Source organism: Vulpes lagopus, chromosome 16 (genome assembly GCF_018345385.1).
Source record: "Vulpes lagopus strain Blue_001 chromosome 16, ASM1834538v1, whole genome shotgun sequence".
NCBI classification, from domain to species: domain Eukaryota; kingdom Metazoa; phylum Chordata; class Mammalia; order Carnivora; family Canidae; genus Vulpes; species Vulpes lagopus.
Window position 1 is genome coordinate 13,000,041 of NC_054839.1, and position 26,345 is coordinate 13,026,385.

The 26,345-nt window shown below is 43.1% G+C and overlaps 1 protein-coding gene across 1 annotated transcript in view; it reads right to left on the reverse strand.

Annotated features, from left to right (window-relative positions):
• FARP1 (FERM, ARH/RhoGEF and pleckstrin domain protein 1) overlaps positions 1 to 26,345 on the reverse strand; it is a 282,324-nt gene that overhangs the window by 62,134 nt on the left and 193,845 nt on the right. The window contains 7 exon segments of the mRNA XM_041731186.1: positions 923 to 1,086; positions 2,498 to 2,593; positions 5,220 to 5,367; positions 6,248 to 6,362; positions 8,694 to 8,791; positions 16,254 to 16,332; positions 18,963 to 19,005. Of these exon segments, the coding sequence (XP_041587120.1) occupies positions 923 to 1,086; positions 2,498 to 2,593; positions 5,220 to 5,367; positions 6,248 to 6,362; positions 8,694 to 8,791; positions 16,254 to 16,332; positions 18,963 to 19,005 (743 nt within the window).

Sequence of the window (26,345 nt, forward strand, 5' to 3'; positions counted from 1 at the left end):
TAAAAGGGAGGAGAGGGAAGAGAAGACAGCAAGGCATTCTCATTTAAACACAAGACATCCCATTCTTTACCTCCCTCTCTCCTTCCATGACTGGGAGATTTGTGGGCTTTCTCAGCAAGCCAGGAATAAGAACAGCTCTAAGAGAAACTCTGTGTGTCCATTTCATCTCTTGGTATTTCCCTTCTAAAACAGCAAGTGTTCAAATGACTAAACCACTTAATAATTCTGTGTTTACTTATTAAGCAACCATCGGGAGAGTCTGTATGCTTCGAGGAGGCAGGGATAATTCTGTTCGCTGTGAATCCCCAGCACCTAGACTAGGCCTTGATATACAGAAGACACTCAAATGTTTGCTAAAAGGAGTGAGGGGTGCCTGGGTGGCTCAGATGGTTAAGCATCTGCCTTCAGCTCAGGTCATGATCTCCAGGTCCTGTGATGGAGTCCCACATAGGGCCCCCTGCTCAGCAGAGTCTGCTTCTCCCTCTCCCTCTGCCCCTATGTGTACTCTCTCTCTCAAATGAATAAAAAAATCTTTAAAAAAAAAAAAGAGTGAGACAGTGAACTAATGATGTGCAAATCTATGCAGCATTCTCGGAGGCTACACCAAATGTTAATGGGACACTTGCTTCTACAGAGAAGGAAAATCTTTTCTGAATTAGAGAGTCCTGTCAGGAGTATGTTGTGGCCAGGTGGACTGGACTGTCTCTTGGCTGATGTTAGTTCAAACACAAGCAAGGGGTTGCCAGGAGCCTCCCAGACTGATCACACCATCACCCCAGCAGCCAGAGCTTCTCCTGGAAGTTGGCTTTCCTCTTATCAGCCCACTGTACCATGCAGGAGTGATCACAGGCAGCAGGAAACAGCTGGTCTCAGGACAAATGTTCCCATGGCAAACTGCAGGGGTGTGACATGGAATCCTTACCTGAACCGAAACGATGACCCTCGACTAAAGAGAACAGGCTTTGGCTTTGGTTTGGGCTCTTCAAAAAGTCTAAAAAAGGCATGATGTTCAACACAGATTTTCCAGAAGGACTTGCAAAAATCCCGACTGGCCATCAGAAATTCCAAGGTGTCCTGGTATGAGCTCTAAAAAGAGAAAATACCACTTTGTGGTTTTTTCCCCCCCATTACCCATGGACACTGGGCAAAACAATGTGAAAGGGGACAGAAAATAAATATGTCCAATAAAATTTCAGTTGTGTATTTTATTATCTAGCAGGACCATAAATTCACCTATTTAGTAAAATACAGTTGTTGCTAATGACAAAATACAGTCACCACTCAACCATTCCCTCCCTCCCCCAGAATTCCTTAAAGGAACTAAAGAAAACAGGAATACTTAGAAGTCAGAACACTTCTTTTGACAGAATTCATAAACAGATTTTGTGTATGTGGCCTACATTTCCTTCTTTAAAAAAAATCCAAATACTACAATCCCTTTTTTACCTCCTGAAAATAACTGAAACATACTTCTATGTTCTCCCTGAAGGTTCTTGCCAACTTTGCATATTGGTCTGTCTTTTCTCTGTTGAGCAACATATGGCTCAAGCCTCCAGGTGGCCCCAGGGACCACATAAGAAATGAACATTTCTTTTGGTGGAGCATGAAGTGTCACACTCAAGGCTGAAAAAAATCACGTCCGTTGATTCTGGAAAGCCGATAGTGTCATTTTCCTATTCCCCGACCGAATGCTCTCAATGTCAGTGGCCATATTTTATAAACAGGACTCCCCACAGTCCTGAATGTTCCTAGCCATTCCAACTATTTTGCGGGCTCTCACAGTTCTGGGCAGTCCCAACTTACAAACAAGTGTGCCGCAATTCTATGTTGGTAAGTAGCCTTCTGGAACTCAAAAAGCATTTTCCCACAGAAAAACAACTTCTAGTGGGTGGCTGCTTCCCAGGTCTGGCCATAAAAGCTGATTTAATGTGTTCTGTGGCTGAACGATAAGCCTAGATGGCTATTTGTCATCTTTCATTCCATGGTAAAGAAACGATCTTCAAGTTCTGCTTGGAGACATCAGGATCTATCATCCGTGTCCTCCACTGCCATTTCCAGCAGGGGAAGGAGATGCTCCTTCTTTCCCTGACCTGGTCCTGGGGTGAGCGACATCTTCGAGGAGTTCTGCAGGAAGTGGGTGGTGCTATCGGAGGTTTAGGGACAAGAGTAGGGACATGAAAACTGGGGCCAGCTGGAGGCCCATGTGGGCAAGGGTATGCCCCGGATCTGGTGGATGCTGAGTGGGGTCTTGAGGAGGTGACCTGGAGGCTGGAGCCCTAGCAACTCATGGGTCAGGCTGTCTACCCAAAGGGGCTCTGTTCACCCAGGTGACAGCATGGCTATTGAGCATCTGGGTACGCCTCTGGTACAGACCCTCAGACACCTGCACAGTGCTGGCCGCAGTTCCAGCCTGTGCCCTAGCAGAGCCCCTCCACTCCCCAGGGTCACTGGGTGGTCTGGTCTGGTCTCCAGCCTCCCCACCCCCCCATCCACTTACGTTCGCATCGGGGCGGAGCTTGATGAGAAAGCGCTTCCTCTTGAAGCTCAGCTTCCGCACTTTGGCCCAATTGAAGGCGTTGATCTTAGTGAAACCCTGAGAAAGGTATCAGCCAGTGAGTCAGGAAATGCTTAATAAGCAACATGGGGTTTTGGTCTGCCTTGCGTATGGGGACCTGCCATTGGAATGCTCGAGAAGAACGCCTTCTGCTAGAGAATTCTCAGGATTTGCTGCTGCTGTGGCTGATGCCTGTTTCTGGAGCATTATTTTTCACTAATTATATGATTTGGCATTCAAACGAAGTTTGCCTCCAGGGAAAGGAGCAGCTGGCCAAGGGAAGGATAAAACGAAAGATTAAAAAAAATAAAAATAAAAACCATGACAACCAGCACAATAATTAGTGACCATCACTTCCAGAGTACCAAGCACTCCATCAGGACTTTACAAGCCTTATCTTATCAAACCTTATACAAAACTCAGTGAGATGAGTTTATTATCTTTCTCTTACAGATGTGGAGACTGCTGCATGGGTAGATTTTAACGTGTCCAAAATCACACAGTTCATGTGGTAGAATGAGAATCCAGAGATTCCCTTAACCAGCAGCTAATTGTTAATCTCCATAAAAGCAACCCAGCAGGTTAGCAATCAACCCCCACTGCGCACACTGGTCTGGCTCCCATGCCCAGCAGGCTGCCAACTACACAAGAAGGATGGGGAGGGGAGGCCTGGCCTGTGGTATGTCTTCTAGACCAGAGAACAGTCTCAGGAAAGGACACATCTTCGTCTTTGAAAGACAGGTGTGGAGAGACAGGGTGATGGAGAAGCAAGAGGAAGCTGCCAGTTACTAGCTCCCATCTGTCCTGTCATCTCAACTAAAATTAGAATTCCTCCTGAGTCTGCTCGAACACCAGAACCGTTTATTTAAATTGGTAGGAATGAAACAATTAGGCACTGGCAAGAAGATTAATTCCAAGATACAGCCTCTGTACATGATTAAATAACTGAGCAATTCTCAATATTTAGATTGTATCACATATAATCAAAGCAAATTAATTCAATTCTAAGGCACTTCCTTTTCCCCCCTTTATGATTTTTAGAAATGTCTAAAGCTTCCGATTTTAAAAATTTCAGGGTAGGACCAAAAACTCTATCTGGCTCATGGTCATTTTACTCATCAAATACTCCTAAGGTTATTTCAGCAGGTCAAACACTGTGAAGAGCAGTCACCGCCTCCAATACCATCCTGCTTTCAAACCTTCCCTTCTTACTTTCCCACATGAAACCCAACCTTGACTCCTCTTGGGACAGGATTCTGTGATAATTCACGTCCGTCGTAAACATCTGATACTGGAGGAGAGAAGCACTGGGACTATTTTGGTAAAACAGGAAGGGGGAGACAGAACCAAACCTGGCAGAGCTTAAGAAAGTATTTTAGATTATGTACATATTTACACCTTCAAAACTGGTGAAAATGACCCTATTTAAAAGGCAGGCACTTTCTCCATATCCCTTTGAACCAAAGCACAATGAAATCAGAGAGGGAGACAAACCATAAGAGAGTCTTAATCATAGGGAACAAACTGAGGGTTGCTGGGGGAGTTGGGGTGGGGGACGGGGTAACTGGGTGAGGGGCATGAAAGGAGGGCACATGCCGTGATGAGCACTGAGTTTATATACAACTGATTGGTCACTTAGCTCTACCTCTGAAACTAACAATACACTATATGTTACGTAATTTAAATTTTAAAAAAATGATAGAAAAGAAATCAAAGCACAGATGACTTGCTTTTGTTTAAAAGAAAAACACTGAGGAAGCTTTTGGGGGGGGTGATGAATATGTTCAGGGTCTTGATTTTATTGATGGCTTCAGGACATACATACATATATATACACACACATATATATATGAACTCAGGAAAATGGATACTTTAAATTTTACTCTACGGTCCACAATAACTCAACAAAGCTGCTAAGAGATAAAAAGCAGCACTGATCAAGAGAACAGTACAATAGCAGTGTGATCAAGAGAGAACACATTTCAGAGTACAGAAAATTATGTCTTTAAGTAAAACACAGGTTAGGATTCAAGTGCAATGTTTTGCTACAGACTTAAGATAGTATCTGGCTTTTAGGAGTTTATAAAACCGCTCAATCTTAAAAAATACAAGTTACATTTTTCTTTTTATGTATAGCTGAAGTCACAAACCAGCTGACTCAGGGAAAACCTAAAGTAGGTTTAAAAATCCCTAAATTTGGTAAAAAAACAAAACAAAAACAAAAACAAAAAACAAAAAAACAACTAAAAATCTCAACAGGTTAAAAAAAAAGGCCGGGGGCGGGGGCAGGGAGGAAATGACATGGGTATCATGTGCCAGTATGAAAAAAGTGTTTATTTTGGGGGATCTGAAATCCTGATTTTTACCATCCTGTGTTTTGAGCACAGGTCCACTGATAAAGATTTCTGTGATCCTACAGAGTCAATAAACACAAGCGAATCTTGAATTCTGCATTCTCCCAACCAGAGCAAGGGCAAATGAACTAGAATCTGGATGCTCAGGGCCTGGAGAGAACCTGAGATGAGGTTATAGTCTTTCCCCTGTTCACCTAAAATTAACTATCAGAGGTCTTCACCTGGCCCACCCAACACGGAATCAGAGCTGAAGGGCCAACTCTGATCTTTCCGTCACCAAGAGAACGGAGTTGTGTTCTACACGCTCTTACCTGAAACACTAGAATTCCCGTGTTGGCAACAGCCAGGTTGATCTTGGTGCCTTCCCTGTCCTTAGCTGGGTGCAACCGGATCCCATACATCTCCAGCCTACGGGCAATCTCCAGAAGTTGGAAATCTGATTCTGCTGGTGTTTGTCCACTGACAAAACAAAAAATTAAAGAGAAAGGCCAGGAGATTTGAATTCCCTGTGTCTATTAATTCGAGATTAAGCAACTTCTCTTGGGAAATAAAAAGGCATTTCATCACAAACAATGGAGCTATCTGATCAGATGACACCCAACCTCCTATTCATTATCACCAAAAGTCTAGCAATGAGGACAAAAGCCCTATTGCCTGTGTAACACAAAACCCTAAAAGTCTAGCTCACATTTGCCCAGTTTTTTTGGAATCTCAAAGAGTTCCCTTTAAGGTCACATAAAAGCAAAACACCACTGTGTTAAAACACGTTTTTAGTCACTTACAATGGGCCTACACTTGGAAGCAAGGTTCAAGGCAACACTGGCATACTATCATCAAAGCTCAAGTACCCTCCTTAAACAAAGCAACAAAACAACAGGCACAGAGCATCTTTTGAAAGATTATTTTAGTGATCACAAAAAACAAAACAAAACAAAACAAAAAACCCCAAAACAAAAAACCACCCAAATGGAGAAGATACAAAGACTCTAGATTTTTGTAACATTCCTACTTGGCCCCTAGCTGACCATATCACTTTCTAGATTTCCTGTTAATTGATCTTATACACTTACTTTAATTCCATAGCATGGTGTCCTACACCCCAGGCCTACTCCAGTAGGACAGGATATCAAGAAGGATCATAGAGCTCTGGTCCTAAGTGGATAACCGGGGTCTGAAGAGTCCAAGGTGAGTAACAATACTCCCAGGAACCTCTGTGGTCTTCTCTCTCACCCTTTGCATGTTTCGTCCCAATAGCTACTGGGCGTGTGTGTGTATACCCACCTACGCTTGAAGGACAGAAACACCCCAAAGGGAACATGAGGCGCCCAGTGGGACTTACATGTGGTTGTGGTGAAACTCCACGATTTTGTCTTCTAGCGCATCCTGCTGAGGTATGTACTTGTTTTTTGCTAAATGCTCTCTGTCTGATGCTTCATCAAAATCCCCAATCTCGGCTACCAAGAAACAGAAGAAGAAAACCCAGCCACAAATGATTAATACTTCATAATCTATTACATTCCCCATGGAACATTCCCCAGCTAGCAAACCAGAAGGCAGCAGACAAGGTGATCCCAGCCTTGTGTATCGTCAGGGCTGGATGTCAGAAGACATCCTGTGAGGACATACTTAACAACTGTACCAACATGAAAGGATGGTTCCCCCTCTTTGTCATCTCTACCAGCTGGAAATAAAACTTCAGCGTCCATCCATCTTCATCCATCCATGTTCCTTCCTCCCCACCCAACCAGGACTACTTCTGTTCTAGGCAGTGAATTCTAGACATGTGGATTATGACCTTATGACTTCTAAAGAAGTCCCAGAATTTCAAATTTTACAATATTAACTTTTGAAACTCTTGTATATAATAATTACTAGTGCAAACCCCAAATGCTTTCTCACGTAGAGAAAAGCCGATAGTAAATAGGCATAAATATACATGATGTAATTTGGCAACATAAAACAAAGTTTATTAAGTTTCTTAAAGTCCTAGAGTCAGCAATGACTGGCCAGGCTGCAGATTCTTATTTATTTTTCATCTACGAGGACTAGGAGGTATATTTTTCTCCTGTAACCTCTACAGAGTCCCCAAATTGCTGTGATCTGGAAATCTAAAGGACAGACCTTTAAAGTAATAATTGTACCTTAACAACACAAGCTCTGGCTCAGTTTATACCAATTTAATACCCCTGGGACAGCATGTCTTTTTCTTTGAATCATATGGTCTGTGTAACAAGCTTAATAAAAAGTAGCCTAATGACCAGAGCCCAGCTGTTTTGAGTAAAAGCTAGTGAACAGTTGCTAAGAAACCTACCTTTCATTTTGTCCTGTGAAGCAGCTTGTCACACTTTGGGCAATGCACCTCCAGTAATCATGCAGGATATGGCCTATATGTTCCTCTAAATCGCACCCACTGAGAATATTTGCTCTGCACAAAACAGTGCCAACTCATCTGGCTCCAGCTGGGCCAGTGGAAGAATCAATCATTTTCTAGCCTCCTGCTGCTATGACAAATCAATAATATTACTTCCTAAGTCTAGTAGATCTGCAGTAAGGCCCATATATAAAAGAGAAGATAAGCATGGGCTCAAGGAATACCTCATCATATTAGGTTAAGTCATTTATTAACCACTAGGAGTGACGCTTTCTGCAAACTGTTGGAAATCTTGTTACCTGGGCAGTTATTCAAATGGGCTGATTATATGAGTCTACTCTAGATACAAGGGAAGTTTTGATTTGTTTTTTAAGATTTGATTTGATTTGATTTGATTTGATTTATTTATTTATGTGAGAGAGAGAGAGAGAGACATAAGCAGAGGGAGAAGCAGGCTCCCTGTGGGGAGCCCAATGCAAGACTCGATTCCAGGACTCTGGGATCACGACCTGAGCCGAAGACAGACGCTCAACCACTGAGCCAGCCAGGCGTCCCAAGAGCAATTTTTAAATGATAGGACAGCACAGTTTGTTTTATACTAGTGCTAATGTGTATATTCCATTTCAAGTAACTTCTACCTTAGCAAAGATGGAAAAAAGAAAATGCCCAGCTGAGTTATCAGTAAGCCTTAGAATGAGCACTCCTAGATTAAGAAAGTTAAAATATCCAGTTTCAAGCATCACTAGGATTCAGTACAGCTTCATGTGTCTTGGTGTTTACTGAACTCTAGAGAATAGAATACAAAAAGTGCCATCATTGACAGTTTTATGTCTTAAGGCTAATGTGTCACATTCAATAATGGGTATTAAGTCCAAGAGAAAAAAAAAGTCCAAGAACAGAACAGAACAAATTTAACTGGACATCATCTGTCCAAGCTTCTCCTCTAAGTCAACTGAGATTATCAACAATTGCATACTAGTCCTTGAAAAGAGGGGCACCTGGGTGGTATAGTCAGCTGAGCATCCAACTCTTGGTTTTGGTTCAGGTCATGACCTCATGGGTTGTACAACTGAGCCCCACGTTAAGCTCTGTGCTGAGCAAGAAGACTGCTTGAGATTCTCTCTCTCTTCCTTTGTCCCTCCCCCCCTTCTCTCTCTCTCAAATATATCCTTAGAAAAGAAAGATAAAAGTAGACACTGAACACAGAATTCACAGGCCAATATTGGGTAGGGGTGGTGGTGGTAGGTAGACCTATTGGGTTTGAGGAGTACTGTCTTCAATCCATTGGCACTCAAGCTAACAGCAAAACAACACAAAGATATAATTACTGTGTTAAATAGATGTGGTTAGTCCCCCAAAATCAGATCACTGTTATCTCCAACAGGACCTCAAAAGAGAAACGGACAGAACTTACACTGTACGATGTGTGAGATCAAGAGAGCCGCGCTCGTGTCGTTGCAGGTCAGCCTGCCTTGAGCCAGGTCCTGCTTCACCTGCAGAGCAAACAGGTACCTGCGAACATGAATACAGAGACCAGCGTCACAGACCTACAGTCAAGAGTCCTGCAAAGAGGGCAGGAGGTGTGGGGTCAAAGTCAGGCTCATTTCTGACAACCTGTCCACACTGTGAGGAACTAGAGAAAGGTACACAGACCAAGGAAAACAAAGTCTGCACCGGCCAGGATGAACTCCCAGCGCTACCAACCTCGAGGTCAACATGCACCGGTTGCCAGAAGGACCCAGAAACATGCTTTAAAACCTTTTCACACAATGAGTAATACATTTTATTCTACGCTCCATCTTTCCATTTAAAAATCTAAGACTAGGGGCACCTGGGTGGCTCAGTTGGTTAACCATCTGCCTTTGGCACAGATCATGATCCTGGGGTCCTGAGATCAAGCCCCAAGCCAGGCTCCCTGCTCAGCAGAGGGTTTGTTGGTCCCTCTGCTGCTCCTGCTCCCCCTGCTTGTGCTCACACTCTCAAATAAATAAATAAAATCTTAAAGAAAAAATAAAAATCTAAGACTATATTTTTAGTCTCTCAGGGTGTAACTAACATTTACATTTTTTTTCACAGATCAAATATACTAAAAAATAACTTTAGGGCTCAGATAATAACAGTAGTTTATTATGGCCAGGGAGAGCTTTTTTGCCGAGGGAATTGGAAAGATGTGGTATAATATTCACTTAGGTTCTTCCAAAAGCCTCAGTTACCAGATCTGTAAAAAAATTAATTTTAAAGCTATTTTTATATTGCAGAATAAAGCAAGTAAACATTTTTGGTGAAAGAGAAAAGAGGCATTTATAAGTCAAAGAAATTAAATAAAAACAGTGCAATGTAAGAATGGGTTTAAAAAAAAATCAATATGAACTCCTACATTTTTAGAAAGATATTTGCTGGGATGCCTGGGTAGCTCAGCGGTTAAATGCGTGTGCCTTCAGCTCAGGCATGATCCTGGAGTCCCAGGATCGAGTCCCACATCGTGCTCCCTGCATGGAGCCTGCTTCTCCCTCTGCCTCTCTCTCTCTCTCTGTCCCTAATAAATAAATAAAATATTAAAAAAAAAAAAAAAAAAGAAATAGGGACAGCCCAGGTGGCTCAGCAGTTTAGCGCCGCCTTCAGCCCAGGGTCTGATCCTGGAGACCTGGGATCAAGTCCCATGTCAGGCTCCCTGCATGGAGCCTGCTTCTCCCTCTGCCTGTGTCTCTGCCTCTCTCTCTCTCTGTCACTCATGAATAAATAAATAAAATCTTTTAAAAAATTTTTTAAAAAAGAAATATAAATGGATTGTATTTAAAAGGCAAAAGAGAGGCACAAGGATGGCAGAGCTTGGTTTCAGGTCAGGTTATAGTTATAGTCTCAGGGTCCTGGGATCTAGCCCCACATAGGGGAGTGGTCCACACTCAGCAGGGAGTCTGCTTGAGATTTATCTCCTTCCCTCCCTCCCTCTGTCCCTACCCCACTTCATTTCTGTTTGTCTCTCAAATAAATAATCTTTTTTTTTTAAAAGGCAAAAGAGACATCTCAAGGAGGTGTCTACCGCTCAATGCTGTAGCAACTTGAGTATCAACAAGAATAATTAAAGTGAATCCAAAAAAAAATTTAAAAAAAATTAAAGTGAATCCAAACACATGGAATTAATGAAAATTCATGAGTCCATTTCCGTATTCAAACGAAAAGCAGGAGGGATGCCTGGATGGCTCAGTGGCTGAGCATCTGCCTTTGGCTTAGGGTGTGATCCCAGGTCCTAGGATCGAGTTCCACAATGGGCTCCTTGTGAGAAGCCTGCTTCTCCCTCTGCCTAGGTTTCTGCGTCTTTGTGTGTCTCGTGAATAAATAAATAAAATCTTTAAAAACAAAAAAACAAAGAGAAAGCGGGGAAAACTGAATGCATCACCCTTGGAGGAGACTATTAAAGCAATTCTTCATAACCTGGGGCAAAAAATTGAGCATAGACTCTGCCTCTCCAATAGGAGAGGCATTTCAGGGTTTCAGAAAACCCAAGTAGATGAGGCAAAGTTCCTTACAGCTAGTAACTAATAACAGCAAGAATCCTCATTCTATAACCTCTAAAGAGATTAGACTCTGGCAAAGACTGTTAACTGGTGTAAAAACCATTCAGGAGACCAAGCATCTAAATATAGACAAAGTAATGGGACTTGGCTCTGCAGTGGCATGATTGGAACATCACCACCCTAATTCAGTGATGAATATTAGCATCATTAATGAAATGGGAAGCACACAACATCAGTACTGATGGATTCTAGCCCAAAATGTTCAACTTGTATCCATCAAGTCTATAGAATTACCTTCCAGTTTTTTTTTTTTTTTTTTTGAAAGATGACAGAGGAGAGATGACGGAGCTAAATGACACCATGAGGAAGCAATCTGACAAGATTGGGAGGTGGGATATTTTATAGTAAAGCCAGTCCAGTTTCTTCAACCAGGTGGGATCATGAAGGAAGAAAAAGGAGGAACTCTGCTAGATTAAAATGAGGTCTCAAGGATATAAACAAGTGCAGCTGTGGTCCTACAGCAAATCTCCTTCTAGATGAGCAGATACAAATGGTGTTTATCGGACAGACAGGGAAATCTGAGTATGGCCAAGGTGAAATGAAAAGTATATATGGATGCATAGAGAAAAATCAAAGGATAGCACCCTAATGTATTACCTAATGGTCACCCCTGGGCCACAGGAATACAGTATTTTACTTTCTTATTCTTGCTTATCTGTATGTTCTAACTTTCTACCGTGTGCATCTGTTCTTTTTGTAATAATGAAAGGTTATTTTTAATTTAAAAAAAAGGGGGCCTTTTAATAAGATCAACCACAGAGGTTTCAATAAAAATTAAGTGAAGTAACCCATGGAAAGCTCAGTGACTAAACCAAAATATTCAATAAATGTTAGCAATTTTTCTCTTATAAATGAAAAACTAGGAATGCCTAACTGGCTCAGTCAGTAGAGCATGTGACTCTTGATCTCAGGATCATGACTTTAAGCCCCACTTTGGGGGGGCAGGTAGACTTAGTAAAATTTTTAAAAAGAAAAAAGAAAAATGAATCCCCTTTAAATTACTTAGGAAATTCCATTATTAAGAACTAAAAAACTAGAGACAATTTTGTAACCAGTTCTCCCCCAAAAAAACCCAAAATGAAAAATACCCCCAGATCCACCAGTTGATAACACTTAACCTTTACCCAGCACACCCTCCTCCCACCCCTGACATTTATTCTTACTCTCATGATCTGTGTCTCTGGGAAGACAAAGGGAAGAAAAGCAGAGAATATAAAAGAACCAAAACATCAACATACAGATTTCCAAGGGAAGAGGCAGCATAAATCATCTTTCTCGTTTAGGCAGAGGTGACGATTTTTTGAACCTAATACTTCTCAGCCCTATGGCCTTGAATCCTCTATCTGGTTAATTTTTAAATAAGCAGAAGGCATAAAAGCATTACATTCTGAATTTTTTACCATCCACCAGTTCAAACTCGAGGTCTTGTGTTTGCGGGGAAATGTTCAGGGACGGATGAATGGTCGGAGTCTGACAGGCTTTGGGGACTTTGATGATGGTCTCATGTGGGCTCCAAGGCAGCACTGGCTTCTGGAAGCTCCTACATTTAGGCATTTTGAAGACTGCAGGATGAATGTGTCACTCCCTCTTCCTGCTGAGTCTTCCTCTTCTGAGGCCCTTGTAATATGAGAATGACCTTCCTGGGTCCTGACTGCTGACTTCTTAAGGACAGCTGTAAATCGCACAAGCTAGCTGCAGTGCTAACTTTAGAGATACACCAACACCCTTCACACTCTACACTGCAGTGATCCCAATGAAATCCACAGGAGCTAAAGGCTAGGTTGAACTCAGCAGGCACGAAATAAAATTAAACTGGCAAATGATGAAAATGCAAAATGTTCCAAACAGAGTGGGTCCTTGGCAGAAGGGTGCATGTCTGGAGAAGGGGATGATGGTGGCAGGGCCAATCAAGAGGGCTTCTGGCTTCCGGCTTCCGGGGACGGCAAGTGTTGCAAATCACACCAATCTGATGCCTTGCTTTAAACGTGTCTATTTTATTTCATTTGGGAGGTCTTGATCTTTCTTTCCTTATCCGACAGAAAGTAATTGACAATTTCTATGCCAGCCTAAGGAGACACTTGAGCAGGCCCTTGAAGATTCAGCAGCAACTTTTGACAGATCTCCCCATCTCTGAGAAGAACACAGCCAAGGAGAAACTGGATCCAACTGAAGACAGGACGCCCAGAGCAAAGCATGCTGAAACTCGTCAGCTCCGCAAGAGTGGCTTGGAACTCTGCAATAAGAAAACCTGGTAACTTCCCTAAAGATCCCTCCCCATCACTGTTTCAAACCCACATCTACTTTTCTCTTTCTAGAGGCCTTGGCCCTGGTGGCAACAGGACACAGTGTCCCCAAAACATATGGTTCAATAAATAGAAAGGAATTAGCAGCAAAGTGTGATTTAATCTTCTATCTATATAAATGGGAAGCTGAAACCTACTCCTAAGGCCCCAAGAATTAACTGCAAAACTGGAGTTACTCATAGTCTGCTAACCCGCAGGCCCACCTCCATAGCCACCTTGTCCCTACATCACTCGCCTAAAGTGCCATCCATACAGTTTCTCCCAAGCCCTCCCTCATTCCCTAGCTGCTACAGAAAAGTGCCTGGTATCTCAACGGTCACCTCATTAAATTTCTGCTTACACAGGAATCTGAGAATGAGGGAGGCAACACACTGGATCTGGAAGGTCCCCTTCCCACTATACCTTGTGACAAAGTCAAAAGCAATGGAGAGCTTCTAAATTTCATATTGATTTTATTCACCCTTGTGTCAAATGGATTCTCTCCTTGAAAAAGGCTTTCAAGATGTCAGTTAACACTGGGAGCCAGAAAACAAAGACCAACACCCCAAAGCTGCCACATCCAGCCGAGCCTGTGTCACTGGAGGAATTTATCAGGTCAGACAGAGTAGTTGACAACATACCAGGGGCACTTGGGTAATGGGCACAAGGTGTATGGAATTTTAGAACAAAAACCAGTATGGCAGGAAACTACAAACCTCTAGGGATAATGATTCACAAACACTGAAAAGGTGCAAAACTCAAAGCAAAGTAGAATGGGAAGGGGGAAAACCAAGGATTTCTGCCACCAACTTCCTAAGCAGCAGAAAGGTCCAGTGACATGCAGCTGGATTCGCCTTTAGATCTACGTCAGTATGCCAAGCTTCGAGCAATGTGCATTCCAACAAGAGACCGAGAGACACGGTAGCTCCAGCAATGACACCACAGGAAGACTCTACTGTCGTTGACTCGTCTAATGTGTGTTGGCTGTAAGCAGCCCAGCTGCCTCTCCTCTTTGTGAACTGTTGTAGTAAACTGATGGCTTCGGTAATTCCCGGCCAATTAATGGCTTCATCGATTTGAGGATTATAAGTGGAGGTAAACAATTAGCACCAACTCATTCAGCAAACACAAAGACCATGGCCCTCACCTGTTCCTAGAAATGGTGCACCCGGTGCCCTTCCTGACCCCGCCATGTGACGTCTGGTTGGCATCTCGAATATAAGCTGTCAGAACCCAATTCCCAACTCTCCACCCCTCTGCCATTCTCTGCTTTTCTCTGCTCCTTCTGGGTTTAGTAAAAAACTAAGCATCCGTCCATTGCCTCAGTCTCTACCACCAGCCCATCACCAGGACAGATGGACCCCATCACCAGCACAGAGTCCAAATGCAACCACGTTTCCCTGTTTCCACTCCTGCCATCTCTTCTGCTGCCACCATCATGGCACGGATGACAGCACTGGCTTCCTCAGCAGATTCCCAGCTGTCCTCATCCCACAGCACCCACAAGCAGCTAGACTTTCAACCCTATGAACCATCTGGCCTCCGTCCCACCTCACTGCACTTCGCCCTCTCTGATCCTGCCATGCCAGCCTTCTCTTATGTACAACACCCTTGAGCAACACAGGGATTGGGGGCACCGACCCCGAGTGCAGCCCAAAATCTGCATGTAAAATTTTTTATTTCCTCTGAAACTTAACTACTGTTGACCAGAAGGCTTACCAGTCACAGAGCTGATCAGTACATACTTTGTAAGTTCTATGTATTATATACTGCATCCTTACAATAAAGTAGGCTGGAGAAAAGAAATGTGATGAAGAAAAGCCACTTGAGAAAATACATTTACAGTCACTCCTATGCTGAATTTATCACACTCACACAATCAGCAATGTAAGTGGATGCTTATAGTTCAAACTCGTGTTGTTCAAGGGTCAACGGTATCTGAGCATTGGGAGCCTGTTCGTGTGAGTGCTGCCCAACTGTTCCTTCTACCTAGAAAGCTCTTCCTCTGAAAAGGATGGACAGATTTTCCACCGTTTCCTCAGAGATATTCCAGACTAACCCATCTAAAGTCATCACCTGGTCATCTTCTCTCATATCCTCCTCCTTAATTAGCATCATCTGATATTTTTTCTTGTTTATTTAATCATTTTGTCCACTTCCATGAGAGTCAGGCTTGTCTTCACCACTGTACTCCCAGGGCCTGGAACAATGCTTGCACACAGTGTCCACCTTGTAAGTAGTGCTGACAGAATGTCTTCATCCCTTTGCCAAATGATGGTCAACCACCCAAGATACTGTGCTCTGTACCAAGAGTGAGGAGAAGGATGGGATAGGCCCTGTCTGACCAGCTACAGCTTGAAAGCCATATGTGGTAAGACTTTGGCTGGTCAGACTGGTAGGTCACTCATAAGGACACTCTTAAAAAGGAGACATTTTGTCTTCATGCGTTCCCACCAGGCTCTGTTCTCCTTTAGCATACCATGTGCGTCATGTAAGTTAGAAAGTGATGGTGATGATGTTTACCATTCATAGCATCCCTATTGGTTCCAGCCACCTTAGGTATATCACCACCTTCTCCTCAAACCACCCTGGCTGAGCAACCAGTACAGTCACAATGACAAGGGAATCAGCAGAGACACAGAGGGAACACGTGAATGGGCTATCACACAGGGATCAAAGGCAGGCCCACCTCCATGGTCACACTTCTCTGACTTGGCCAACATTCAAAGAAACTGATCACTAGCTCACGTCCACCCACCAATGGCAGCAACAAAAAAGAAACAGAGTTCACATTTTGGTTTCACAGAGTTTGACTTCCCCAAACCATCCTGTGAAGGAATGGAGAGAAGGAGGAGACATAGGACAGTAACAGGTTCTGAGACTGTTTCATTTCACAGTATGGCTTTCAAGAAAACCAGGTTCTGAGGAAAATGTGGTACTTTCTTTCTTGCCATGTTTGTAAGCGTAACTGGGGGCAAAGGGTTACACTGGGAAGCAGAGTGCAGATGCTGGTCAGTTTAGTACTGTGCCAATGTTTCATCAGTCAACTGAGAACATAAACTTTCTCTTGTCCTTGGCACCCCATGGCAATAAATACCCAGTTTCCAAACCACTAACCTTGTGAGCTCTTCTTGGAGTTGTGTGTGGTCAGGTGGAAAGAATTTCACCACAAACTTAACAACAACATGCTTTGGCCCTAAAAGGGGGGGAGGGGGAGAAAAAGCAGTAAAGCATTTATTGATTTCAAATGCAATTAAAAAAAAGACCTCAGAGGATAGATTCTACAGCAACTAAGGAGTCTCATTCCAAGCTGCCAAGAGTACATCTGCTGACGTCCAGGTCACTGAAAAGGTGGTTGAGTTACTCATTTATACTTCCCTGTTGCAGAGACACAGATGCCTGTTATGAAATAATGCTTTGGCAAGGGTATTTCAGGTGATTCAACTTTTTCTCTTAAAGACTTAAAGACTATACCCAGAGCATTAAAATAGGCAGTTGTCTTCAAAAATCTATCAAATTGGCCATTGTTATTTCAGATAACTTGAGGGAAAGCTGAACATGTCAATCAGTTTATACGATTTTTATATTTTAAACCATCTACAAGGTACAGCTGTTAATGTGCTCATCAAATATGTATGAGCACCTATGTGCCAGGTGCTCCCCTGAGCTCTGGAGAGAAAACAAGACATGGCCCAGCCCCCGGCAGCGAGCCAGAACCTTTATAAACCATCATACAGATGAGCTCAGGCAAAACTGGGAAGCAGATCTAGGATGGGTGGACAGGGAGAGGATCAAGGAGATGGGTAACTTTTCTTTTCAGAATGAAAACAAAACATCAGGGACGCCTGGGTGGCTGGCTCAGTGGTTAAAGTGTCTGCTTTGGGCTCAGGGCATGATCCTGTGGAGTCCCGGATGAGTCCATGAGGCTCCCTGCAGGGAGCCTGCTTCTCCCTCTGCCTGTGTCTCTGCCTCTCTCTCTCTCTCTGTGTGTGTCTCTCTCATGAAATAAATAAAATCTTTTAAAAAAAGAAAATAAAACATCAAATTGATTATAATTTGTAACCTAGATCAGAGCTTGTTTTATGTATCAACACACACACACACACACACACACACACACACACACACTCAATACCAGAGCAGTTTTACAGGTTCTGCCATTTAAGAATAACAGCAATGAGTTTGTTCTATGAAATGGAAGGCACCATAATGAAATCCAAATTTTAACAGCAGTTACATAAAAGCAGAAAGTATCTTTTTCTCTACCTTACACCGTCACAAAAAAATAGATGTTCTATTATCAAACAACAGAAGATGAAGATGTAGGCAATGTATATATCAGGAGGAAAAACAAGGCAGAGAAATATCAAAGCCCAGAGATGCTAGGCGCCTCTTCCTTGACCACGTTAGCAATTAACAGAACCCCTCACCTGTCAAGACTGGATCATCAAGTAACAACAGCAAAATGGGGAAGACAGGAAAGCCAGCCTATCTCCTCTCCTCTCTGTGAGGAATCCCAGGAAGCTACTCAGATCTTTATAAAAACTGAAGCTAGGAAGATGCTACCCCTCAATGTAAAAGGACAGCTTTGTCTCACAGGCAACTAGTCACAGCAAACGGAGAAGAAGCCCCCCTCGGTGTGGATCCAACAGACACCTCTTCTGTCTGCATTTGGCAATGTGCTCAAAAACACCTTTCCACACTCAGGATTTCCCAGGACTTACTGCAGGGACACACGTCATCATCCTGGACCCTTCCTACCTCCCCCCATCAGGCCTGGGGGCTTGGCTCAGCAATTCATCCCCCCATCTCCCCCATGCCCAGCTGCTGGCCAGCCTCCCTGGGGAATATTAAAAAACGATGGTGGTTTTTCAACATCAATAATTGCTTAATTTAAATGACAGAAGAGCAACATCAATTTCAAATGCAGAAATGTGCCTATTTATTACACCCACATAAATTGCTAGAAGTGGCCCAGTGGGGTTTCTTAGACAGACTTAAAATGATCACGGGAAGGCGTGGTGCTTCCTGTTCAACTAATGGAATGCGATTTTGTTACTATCCTCAGACTCTTGCCCCTGCTGTGGCTGCAGTGAGAGAGCCCTGGGGATGACTTGTTTGACTCTGAACTTGACCTCAAAGTAGAAGGCAGGATGGGGAGGGGGGGGATTAGGGGAGATAGTCCTGGTCTGAGGTGAGTAGAGAGAGAGAAAGCAAGCCTCCTTTCTTACTCCCCTCAATCTTCTCCAGCACACAGCGTAAATGCAGGCCAGGCTCCCTTCACTTCTCTTGCCATTCAGGAACACACACACACACACACACACACACACACACACACACACACACACACACTTTGGGCACCTCATTTTTTCCACGCAGCACTTGCACTCTGATTTTCCAGGCTTTGTAGAAGCAGGACAGAACACCTAACACCAATGTTTTGAATACATGGCTCCACCTTCCCCTTCAAAAGTGACAGTAACAAACACCGGCACGGACCGGACAAGACAAGCTCAATTAGTCTGGGGATTAACATCATGCTCTAGTTGTTAAAAGGAGATTTGATTTTCTAAGCAAGGTTTTGAGTACCAAGTTGTTAAATATTAAAATTGCAGAAGAGACATTTTAATAGCGCACAGATTAGTGGATAATGACAGGAAATCATGGGGTAAAAAAAAAAAAAAGGAAAAGGAAAAGAAAAGAAAAGAAAAGAAAAGAATCTGTATCACCAGTGCTGGATGCCACAGGGCACATGACGTCTAGAAGAGGAAAACGTCTGGCTTTATATTTCACATCACTGTTAAATGTGCGTGAGGCTATACTTACTTCTAATCTGCTTGACAATAGGTTTTAAGAGATCCAGCCACACCTAGAAAACACAAAAGAAAACACAGATTGAGACAAATTCTCAATGAAAGAGCACAAGTATTTGAGACTTTACTGGGAGCTGTTTAAAATAAAAATATTTTTGAATATCTGAGTCCATCTGTTTCTATTTTCTGCAGGATGGTGTATCTTCCATCATGTACTGCTTTCACAGTACAGATCCAAACTTCCTGATAATATCCCTGAGCTGCAAAGTTAAAGTCTCTCCCAGACTCAAATGGTTAACTAAGAGTTTTTCTACTCTTGTTTGCACTTCTCTTTCATGGTTAGCTATTCAGCAAATACTGATGCATGACCACATGGTCTGGCTACAAGCAGAGTGAAATATGCACGCTCCTTAATGAAACAAAATACATGTGTGTCTACACATTTACAGAACAGCACATCTTTGAGGGATATGGAAATGGAAGGAATATGTAGAGACCATCACCTCTGCACCAGGCACCACCCATAAGCTTTTGACCTCCCAAATCCGGGCCAGAAGGATTCTCATTGCTCAGAAGAGTAACCAGAGACCTGAAGGGGGCCAATGATCTGTCTAGACTGGCAGAGCCAGGACAGAAACCAGGCCTGTCCAGCGTCAAAGTCCAAACTCTTCAAACACAAGCAGTTTAAGAGGCAAAGATTAAGAGAGAGGGCAACTGCCCTCCTGGATAAAGCATGACTTAGCCATATTATTCCATTTCACACATTGCTTTTCTCTCAATTCCTTTTGAATTTGTGGTCATCTGGAAAGGGTTCTATGGAAACTCCTATTTGCACATCTGACAAAGACAAGGTTACTGTGTTTAATATAAAGAGGGTTTTATAAGTAGATAGGAAATACAGAACACTTCCAAACTATGCAAAGAGGAACAGGTAACTGAGAGAAAAAGTAACAATGGTTAATGGACAAAATGGTCAAATTCTGGGGCAATCTGCACTACGGATGTAAGTCTGAAATATTAAATACCACTTCCACCCACTAAACGTTCACTAGTAGGATGATATGTACATGCATATTCCTATTTTATAATACCCAAATTTAGCAAGGGTGCCAGGCAATGTGTACTGTCTTAACTATCACTGGAAAGATTAATCAGTATGTTCCTGGAGACTACTAAGGGAATAATTATCTAAACCCTTAAAAAAAAAGGAACCCCACTCCTACACATACTCTTTCATCAGGAATGAAACTGGTAAATTATGCATTTATGTACACAAAGATTTACAGATGTGTTTCACATCCTAATCACATACTGTGATTAGCATTCCTAATGGTGGAAAAATTTTTATAAGAACATTAAATAAATAAGTAATCTATCGGGCACATTACCACACAGGCATTAAAAATTATGTTCTTGCTGAATATTTACATCCATGAGAAAATGTGTTCAAGAGGTTGGAAGATGGGTGATTTCCGGTCTTTTGCTTTACTCCATTATCCAAATTAGCTTAAGTAAGCACTAAGCATTCTCATAATGAAAACACCAAAAATGTTAAGCCTCTACTTATTCAGGTTACTCTTTCCCCATTCACCTTTTCAAAGCAATAGGTTTCATAATGAAATTCTCATTATTGTATTTCCCATCCCCTACCACTGTTTTCCTCTAAGAGAAAAACAAACAAGGGTGTTAGGGGCATCTGGCTGGCACAGTTGGGGGAACATAGGACTCCTGATCTCAGGATGGTGAGTTCTCAGGATGGTGAGTTCTCAGGATGGTGAGTTCTCAGGATGGTGGGCTCGAGCCCGAGGTTGCATGTAGAGATTACTTACTTAAATAAACTTAAAAAAAATAATGGCATTAGTTGACTTAGGATCATCTCCACTGTGATAATCATAAACCTCAACGTTCAAAAAGGAGAATACAGTCATTCATAACTGCAATCCTCATTTGTGAGATCTATTATTTCCTTCATAAGATTCTTAACAGATGGGTAAGGCAGCAAATGTTTTTCCATGGGATAAGAAACTGAGATCCAGAGAATCAGGGTGCAGAACTGGAACTTAAATCCTGTTCTTAAATTTTTTAAATTCATTTAACAACAAAAATCACTGTGTTTCTATGCTAGGCTCTGGGAATCCAGTGATGAGAAAAACTTATCATGATCCCTGCTTCATGGAGCTGATGGTCTAGTGAGGAAGAGACGAGGACCAAAACCCTTTCTGACACAAACAGAATGAAGGGAGGCACAAAGGACTCCCAGGGGCTGGGGCAGAGAGGTCTGACCCAGGCATGGGGGTAAGAGGCTCCTGAGACCTGATATGAACATGATATTGTTCAAGGAATGGGTCCCTGAGGATGATGGTGTGTGGAGATCTGAAGGGGAAGAGAAGAACACCACACAGGTAAAACCTTTGTCCAGATGCTGGAGGTGCATGGGGAGCACTACAGCTGCAGAACCAGGCTGGTGGGTCGGAAGGGGTCAGACTCCCCCGAGGCCATGCTGAGATTCTCCATCCTTTTCCTCAGAGCAATATAAAGTTAGATTTAAGCACGAGTTAGATGTGCACTTTAAAAAGATTAATCTGGCACTGTGAGAACAGACAGAGGAGCCAGAGCAGATGCAGGCTGACCTGTGGCAATTGTTCCAGGTGAGAGAGAATGTGATTTTGGACCAGGGGAGCAGAAGCAGAGTTGAGGCAAAGTGGGTGGACTGAAGAAAATTTCAAGACGTAAAATCGAAAGGGATTTATTGATGGGTTGGATATGGTGGTCAAGGGTGTGTGTGTGGAGACAATGACCAAAATGACAGCAGGATTTCTGCCGAGGGCCTCTGGATAGATACTGGCACCAGTCACAAAGACAGGAGTTCTGGAAGAGGCCAGGATGGAGGTTCTAGACACTGATTTTATGAGGTGCCCTTGGATTTCATGAGTAAGAGAGAGTATGGCAATGATGGCCATACTGAGCACTTGTTCAGAGCTCAGAAGTGAAGCCTGGGCAGGACATCCCACATTAGAAGTCGCCTCCAACTCTGACCCCACAGAAGGTAAGATGGCCTCATCGAGTCCAGAGGATGAAATGCACGAGCATAGATGGTGCCCTCCGCCATGGAACAGCCAGGTGGAAGTAGACAAGGAGAGAAGGAAAAAAAGGAGAGTTGGATCACAGAAGCCATGGGAGGACAGTGTTTCCAGGAGGAATTATAGCAAAAACTGTTGAAAGGTCAAATAAGACGAGAACTGAAATACTGGCTTCTCAGTTGGCTCAGTGGTGGGGCAGAAAGTGGTGCGTGCTGAAGAGGCAGGAAGGATGCTCAGCTTTTCCAAGAAGTTTGGCTGTGAAGCAGGCAGCAAGAGAACAGGGCAATGGGGGTAAGGAATCACATAAGGGCATTGTTTAATTGCTTGTTTTTATTTTTATTTCTTTTTTTTCTAAGAGTAATCTCCACATCCAAGATAGGGCTCAAACTCACAACCCTGAGATCAAAGTCACATGCTCTACTGACCGAGCTGGCCAAGAACCCCTACTTATTCGTTTTTCACAGGAAACTGGGTATATCTAGGGATGCCTGGGTGGCTCAGTGGTTGAGCATCTGCCTTTGGCTCAGGGCATGATCACGGGCGGGATCAAGTCCCCCAGCAGGCTCTCTACAGGGAGCCTGCTTCTTCCTCTGCCTATGTTTCTGCCTGTCATGAATAAATAAATAGAATCTTAAAAAAAAAAAAAAAAAAGAAAAGAAAAGAAACTAGGTGCATCCAAAAAGCAGAAGGACTGCAAATATGACCAAGAAGGGTTAGTAACCAAAGTCCAAAGGGATGTGAGAAGATAGCCCTAAAACCCAGGGCCATGGCCCAAAATAGAAGGAAGAGCTGTTCCACTGAGGGAGACAGAAAGGCCAACCACACATGTGAGTTTACAGTTCTGGGTCGGGAAGATAGGGAAGTTCCTTGTTGCTGCCTCTGCTTCTCCTATAAAATCAGAGGGAGGCAGGACAGACACAGGTAGAAAGGATCTAAAGTCGTCGTGTTGCCTGGGACAGCACATTACCTGGGGGCTTGGCTCCCTAGTGGGAGCACTGTGAAGGGAGCACTCACGAGCCTGCAGGCCTGTGCTGGTCCAGCCATCACAGCCTTGGGGAACCCTCTCTGGGAACCATCACCATCGCCAGTTCTGCCACAGAAGCTGCCTCAACTTCCGCAAACCGCTCGGGACAAAACAACCGCACTCTGGCAACGTAGTTGCCAATTTTATGAATTGTTATAAAACATCTCTCTTCTGTTTTTAGCATTTCTGTGGAAAGCATCAAATACAAGCACCAATTGGAGCCAACTGAGCATGTGGTTTTAGAACAAGTAGGTCCAGGAACATCAGACGGGCCTGAATTCGCCTGTTTGGTATGGCTCTGCTGTAACCACGCTAGTAACCATCGATCACGTCACAGCCAACCCGGCCGGAGAACTCAGGGCCTCTGAGAACCAGGTTACAGTGGTATGTGCAGGGCTCAGAGAAAAGAGCTGCACACGCAGAACTTCAGCTACTATATAAACAGATGAGCTAGAAGGAGCAAGAAGAGAAATAAGGTTGCTGCTTGACTAGAGATAAGCACTGAAGTTTTGCTCTATAGGAAAGGCCATCAAGAAGCATCTGAAGACAATGAGGTCATCGTAGAAAGATCACTTGTTCACTCAACCTAGGCAGAACAGAAACAAGTTCCAGACAAATTAAAAAGGCGACAAAAGCACCATCATCTTTCCTTCCCTGCCAATGGATCTCTAGAGGGTAACAACTGTAAAGATCTATCTCTCACCCTACCACCCACCCCTTCGCCCAAGCCACACATCCCTGCTCTCTCCAAAACCATGCTGCTGGTCTCCAGGGCACACCTACACGCCCACGTTACTGGACTATAACAGGATTTGGTTAAAATGAATGGATTTCCAGAAATGTCACTCCAGTCAGTAAAACTCATTCATCAGAGAACTTCTCTGCTAGTAAGAGGTTGCTGGGGCTGCCATGCCAAACCACCACAGACTAGGTGGCTTGGACAACATGCTCTTATTTCCTCACAGCTCTGGAGGCTCATGGGGTCATGGGTTAGGTTTCTCCCTGAGGCCTCCTCGACTTGCAAATGGCTGCCTCCTGGCCTTGTTCTCCTGACCCTGCCTCTGTGCACACACCCCCAGCGTCTCTCAGGTAGCTGCAAATTCCCACTTTGTGAAGTGATAAGCGTCAGTTGGATTAGTGCCTACTCTCACTTAACTTAACCACCTCTTTTAAAGGCTGTGTCCATAGGATCCCTGGGTGGCTCAGTGGTTGAGCGTCTGCCTTTGGCTCAGGGCCTGATCCCGGACGCCCAGGATGGAGTCCCACATCGGGTTCCCTGCATGGAGCCTGCTTCTCCTCCCTCTGCCTGTGTCTCTCATGAATAAATAAAATCTTTAAAAAAGGAAATAAAGGTTGTGTCCTCAAGTGTGGTCTTATTCTGAGGTACGGGGTGATAGAGCTTCAACATACAAATTTTGGGGAGACACAAGTCAGCCCTTAAGTCTACCTTCCACAATTTGGTTTCAACCCAGCTTTCCAGCCTCGCCTTCTTCCCATTTGCCTACATTTCTGTCAGGCTTCCTATTTTCCTCCAATTTTCTGTTAATGTTAGTGTTAGGAGAAACACTTTAATGCTTAGGTGTGAAAGGTAAGGCAGGCTGAACCATCATTCCCAAAGTGGTTTCTCTTCTTTCTCTAAACATCTTCAGTCTCTGTTATTTTGGTAAGTGACATTTTAGGGAGATTTTGTAGGCAACTAAAATATTTGAGGTATTTTTGGAAAGATTCTTACTAAAAGAGACTCAGTGGCTTGATATCACAACAGGGCACTGGGAATAGACTATTTCTTGAGCATGTCCTGTGTTGCCAGGCACTAGACAGGTGTTTTTGTGTTTTGTTTTGTTTTAGATTTTTAAAGATTTGAGGAAGAGAATGAACAGGGGTAGGCAGAGGGAGAGGAAGAAGCAGATGCCCTGCTGAGCACAGAGTCTGACCTGGGACTCAATCTCAGGACCTGAGGTGAAGGCAGACGTTTAACAGACTGAGCCACCCAGGCACCCCTAGAAAGGTGCTTTATACAGTCTCATTAAATGCTCCTGACGATGTGTTCATTTTACACAGGAAGGAAGCCAACCTCAGAAAGCTTTTTTAAGCTGCCCAAGGTCACACAGCTGGGCTTCAACATCATGTCCATGTAACCCCAAACCTGTGCTTTTTCTGCAACATAATATGCTGTTCCTCTAAAAGCAAACACACTCAACAAAAACTCCTCTTCAGGTTTAAAAACCAAAACTGCATACAACAAAAATATTTTCAACAACTATAACACATAGAAGAACCAGATAAAATGTTACAGAAAATTATCTAGTGTCTAGAATTCATTGCAACCAAGTAGTCTTTCTGCAAGCTGACTTCTATAAGAAATGACTTTACTTTGAATTTTTGTTTGTAATAGTTTCTTTAAATGTAATTTTCCTATTAAGGGTTTTCTTTTTAAACCTATTAGACATCTTTTATTCTGGTCAAAATAGATTAACAGCACCTAGACTTATCTTCTTATATGAAAAAAACAAAACAAAACAGAAAACATACTTTAGCCCCAACAGATCTGAAGGCTCAGGAGAGACAAGAAAATAGACTCAGGATCCCTATACTTGCCCTAGCCTTCTGCCTTAGGCTTTAGGTTTTAGGCCATAGTATAGAAGGAAGAAGCTGGCAAAATCCATGAGTTGAAAAGGTAGGGCTGAGAGTTCACAGGGCAATACCAGAGAGTAGAAAGCTCCATCTGGAAAGAGTATTTGGCAGAGTACAGAAGGTTCCTTTTGAGAGTAATCAACTGAATGCTGATCAATATTAGCTTATAAGAAAAGTACCCAAGACTAGGGAGGGAAAACAAAACAAAAAAAAACAATGAAAGGACTTAAGGTACCAGGGCCTCGTGCTCACAGTGTCAGGATTATTACTAATTCTCACCAGCCAGACCAGATGGCCTCGTGATTCTGGGGCACTGAATAAAGTACTAAAGAGTCATCCCTTTAGCAATAAGGAATAATTAACCCTGGACTATACACTACACCAGTCCCAACAAATAGGTCTTAAAATCCAGATGTGAAAGGACTAAATGGTTTCCAAATAACTTAATTGCATCCCGGAACACTCAATAAAAATTTATAGGAACATAAAAGTATTCAGCATTCAACAAGGTAAAATTCCAAATCTGATATCCAATAAAGAAAATCACCAAACATATAAGGAAGCAGGCAAATAGGAGCCATAATCAGACAAACAACAACAACAATAACAACAAAAACAACCACACAACTATCAAATCTGACAAGGAACACAGATATTA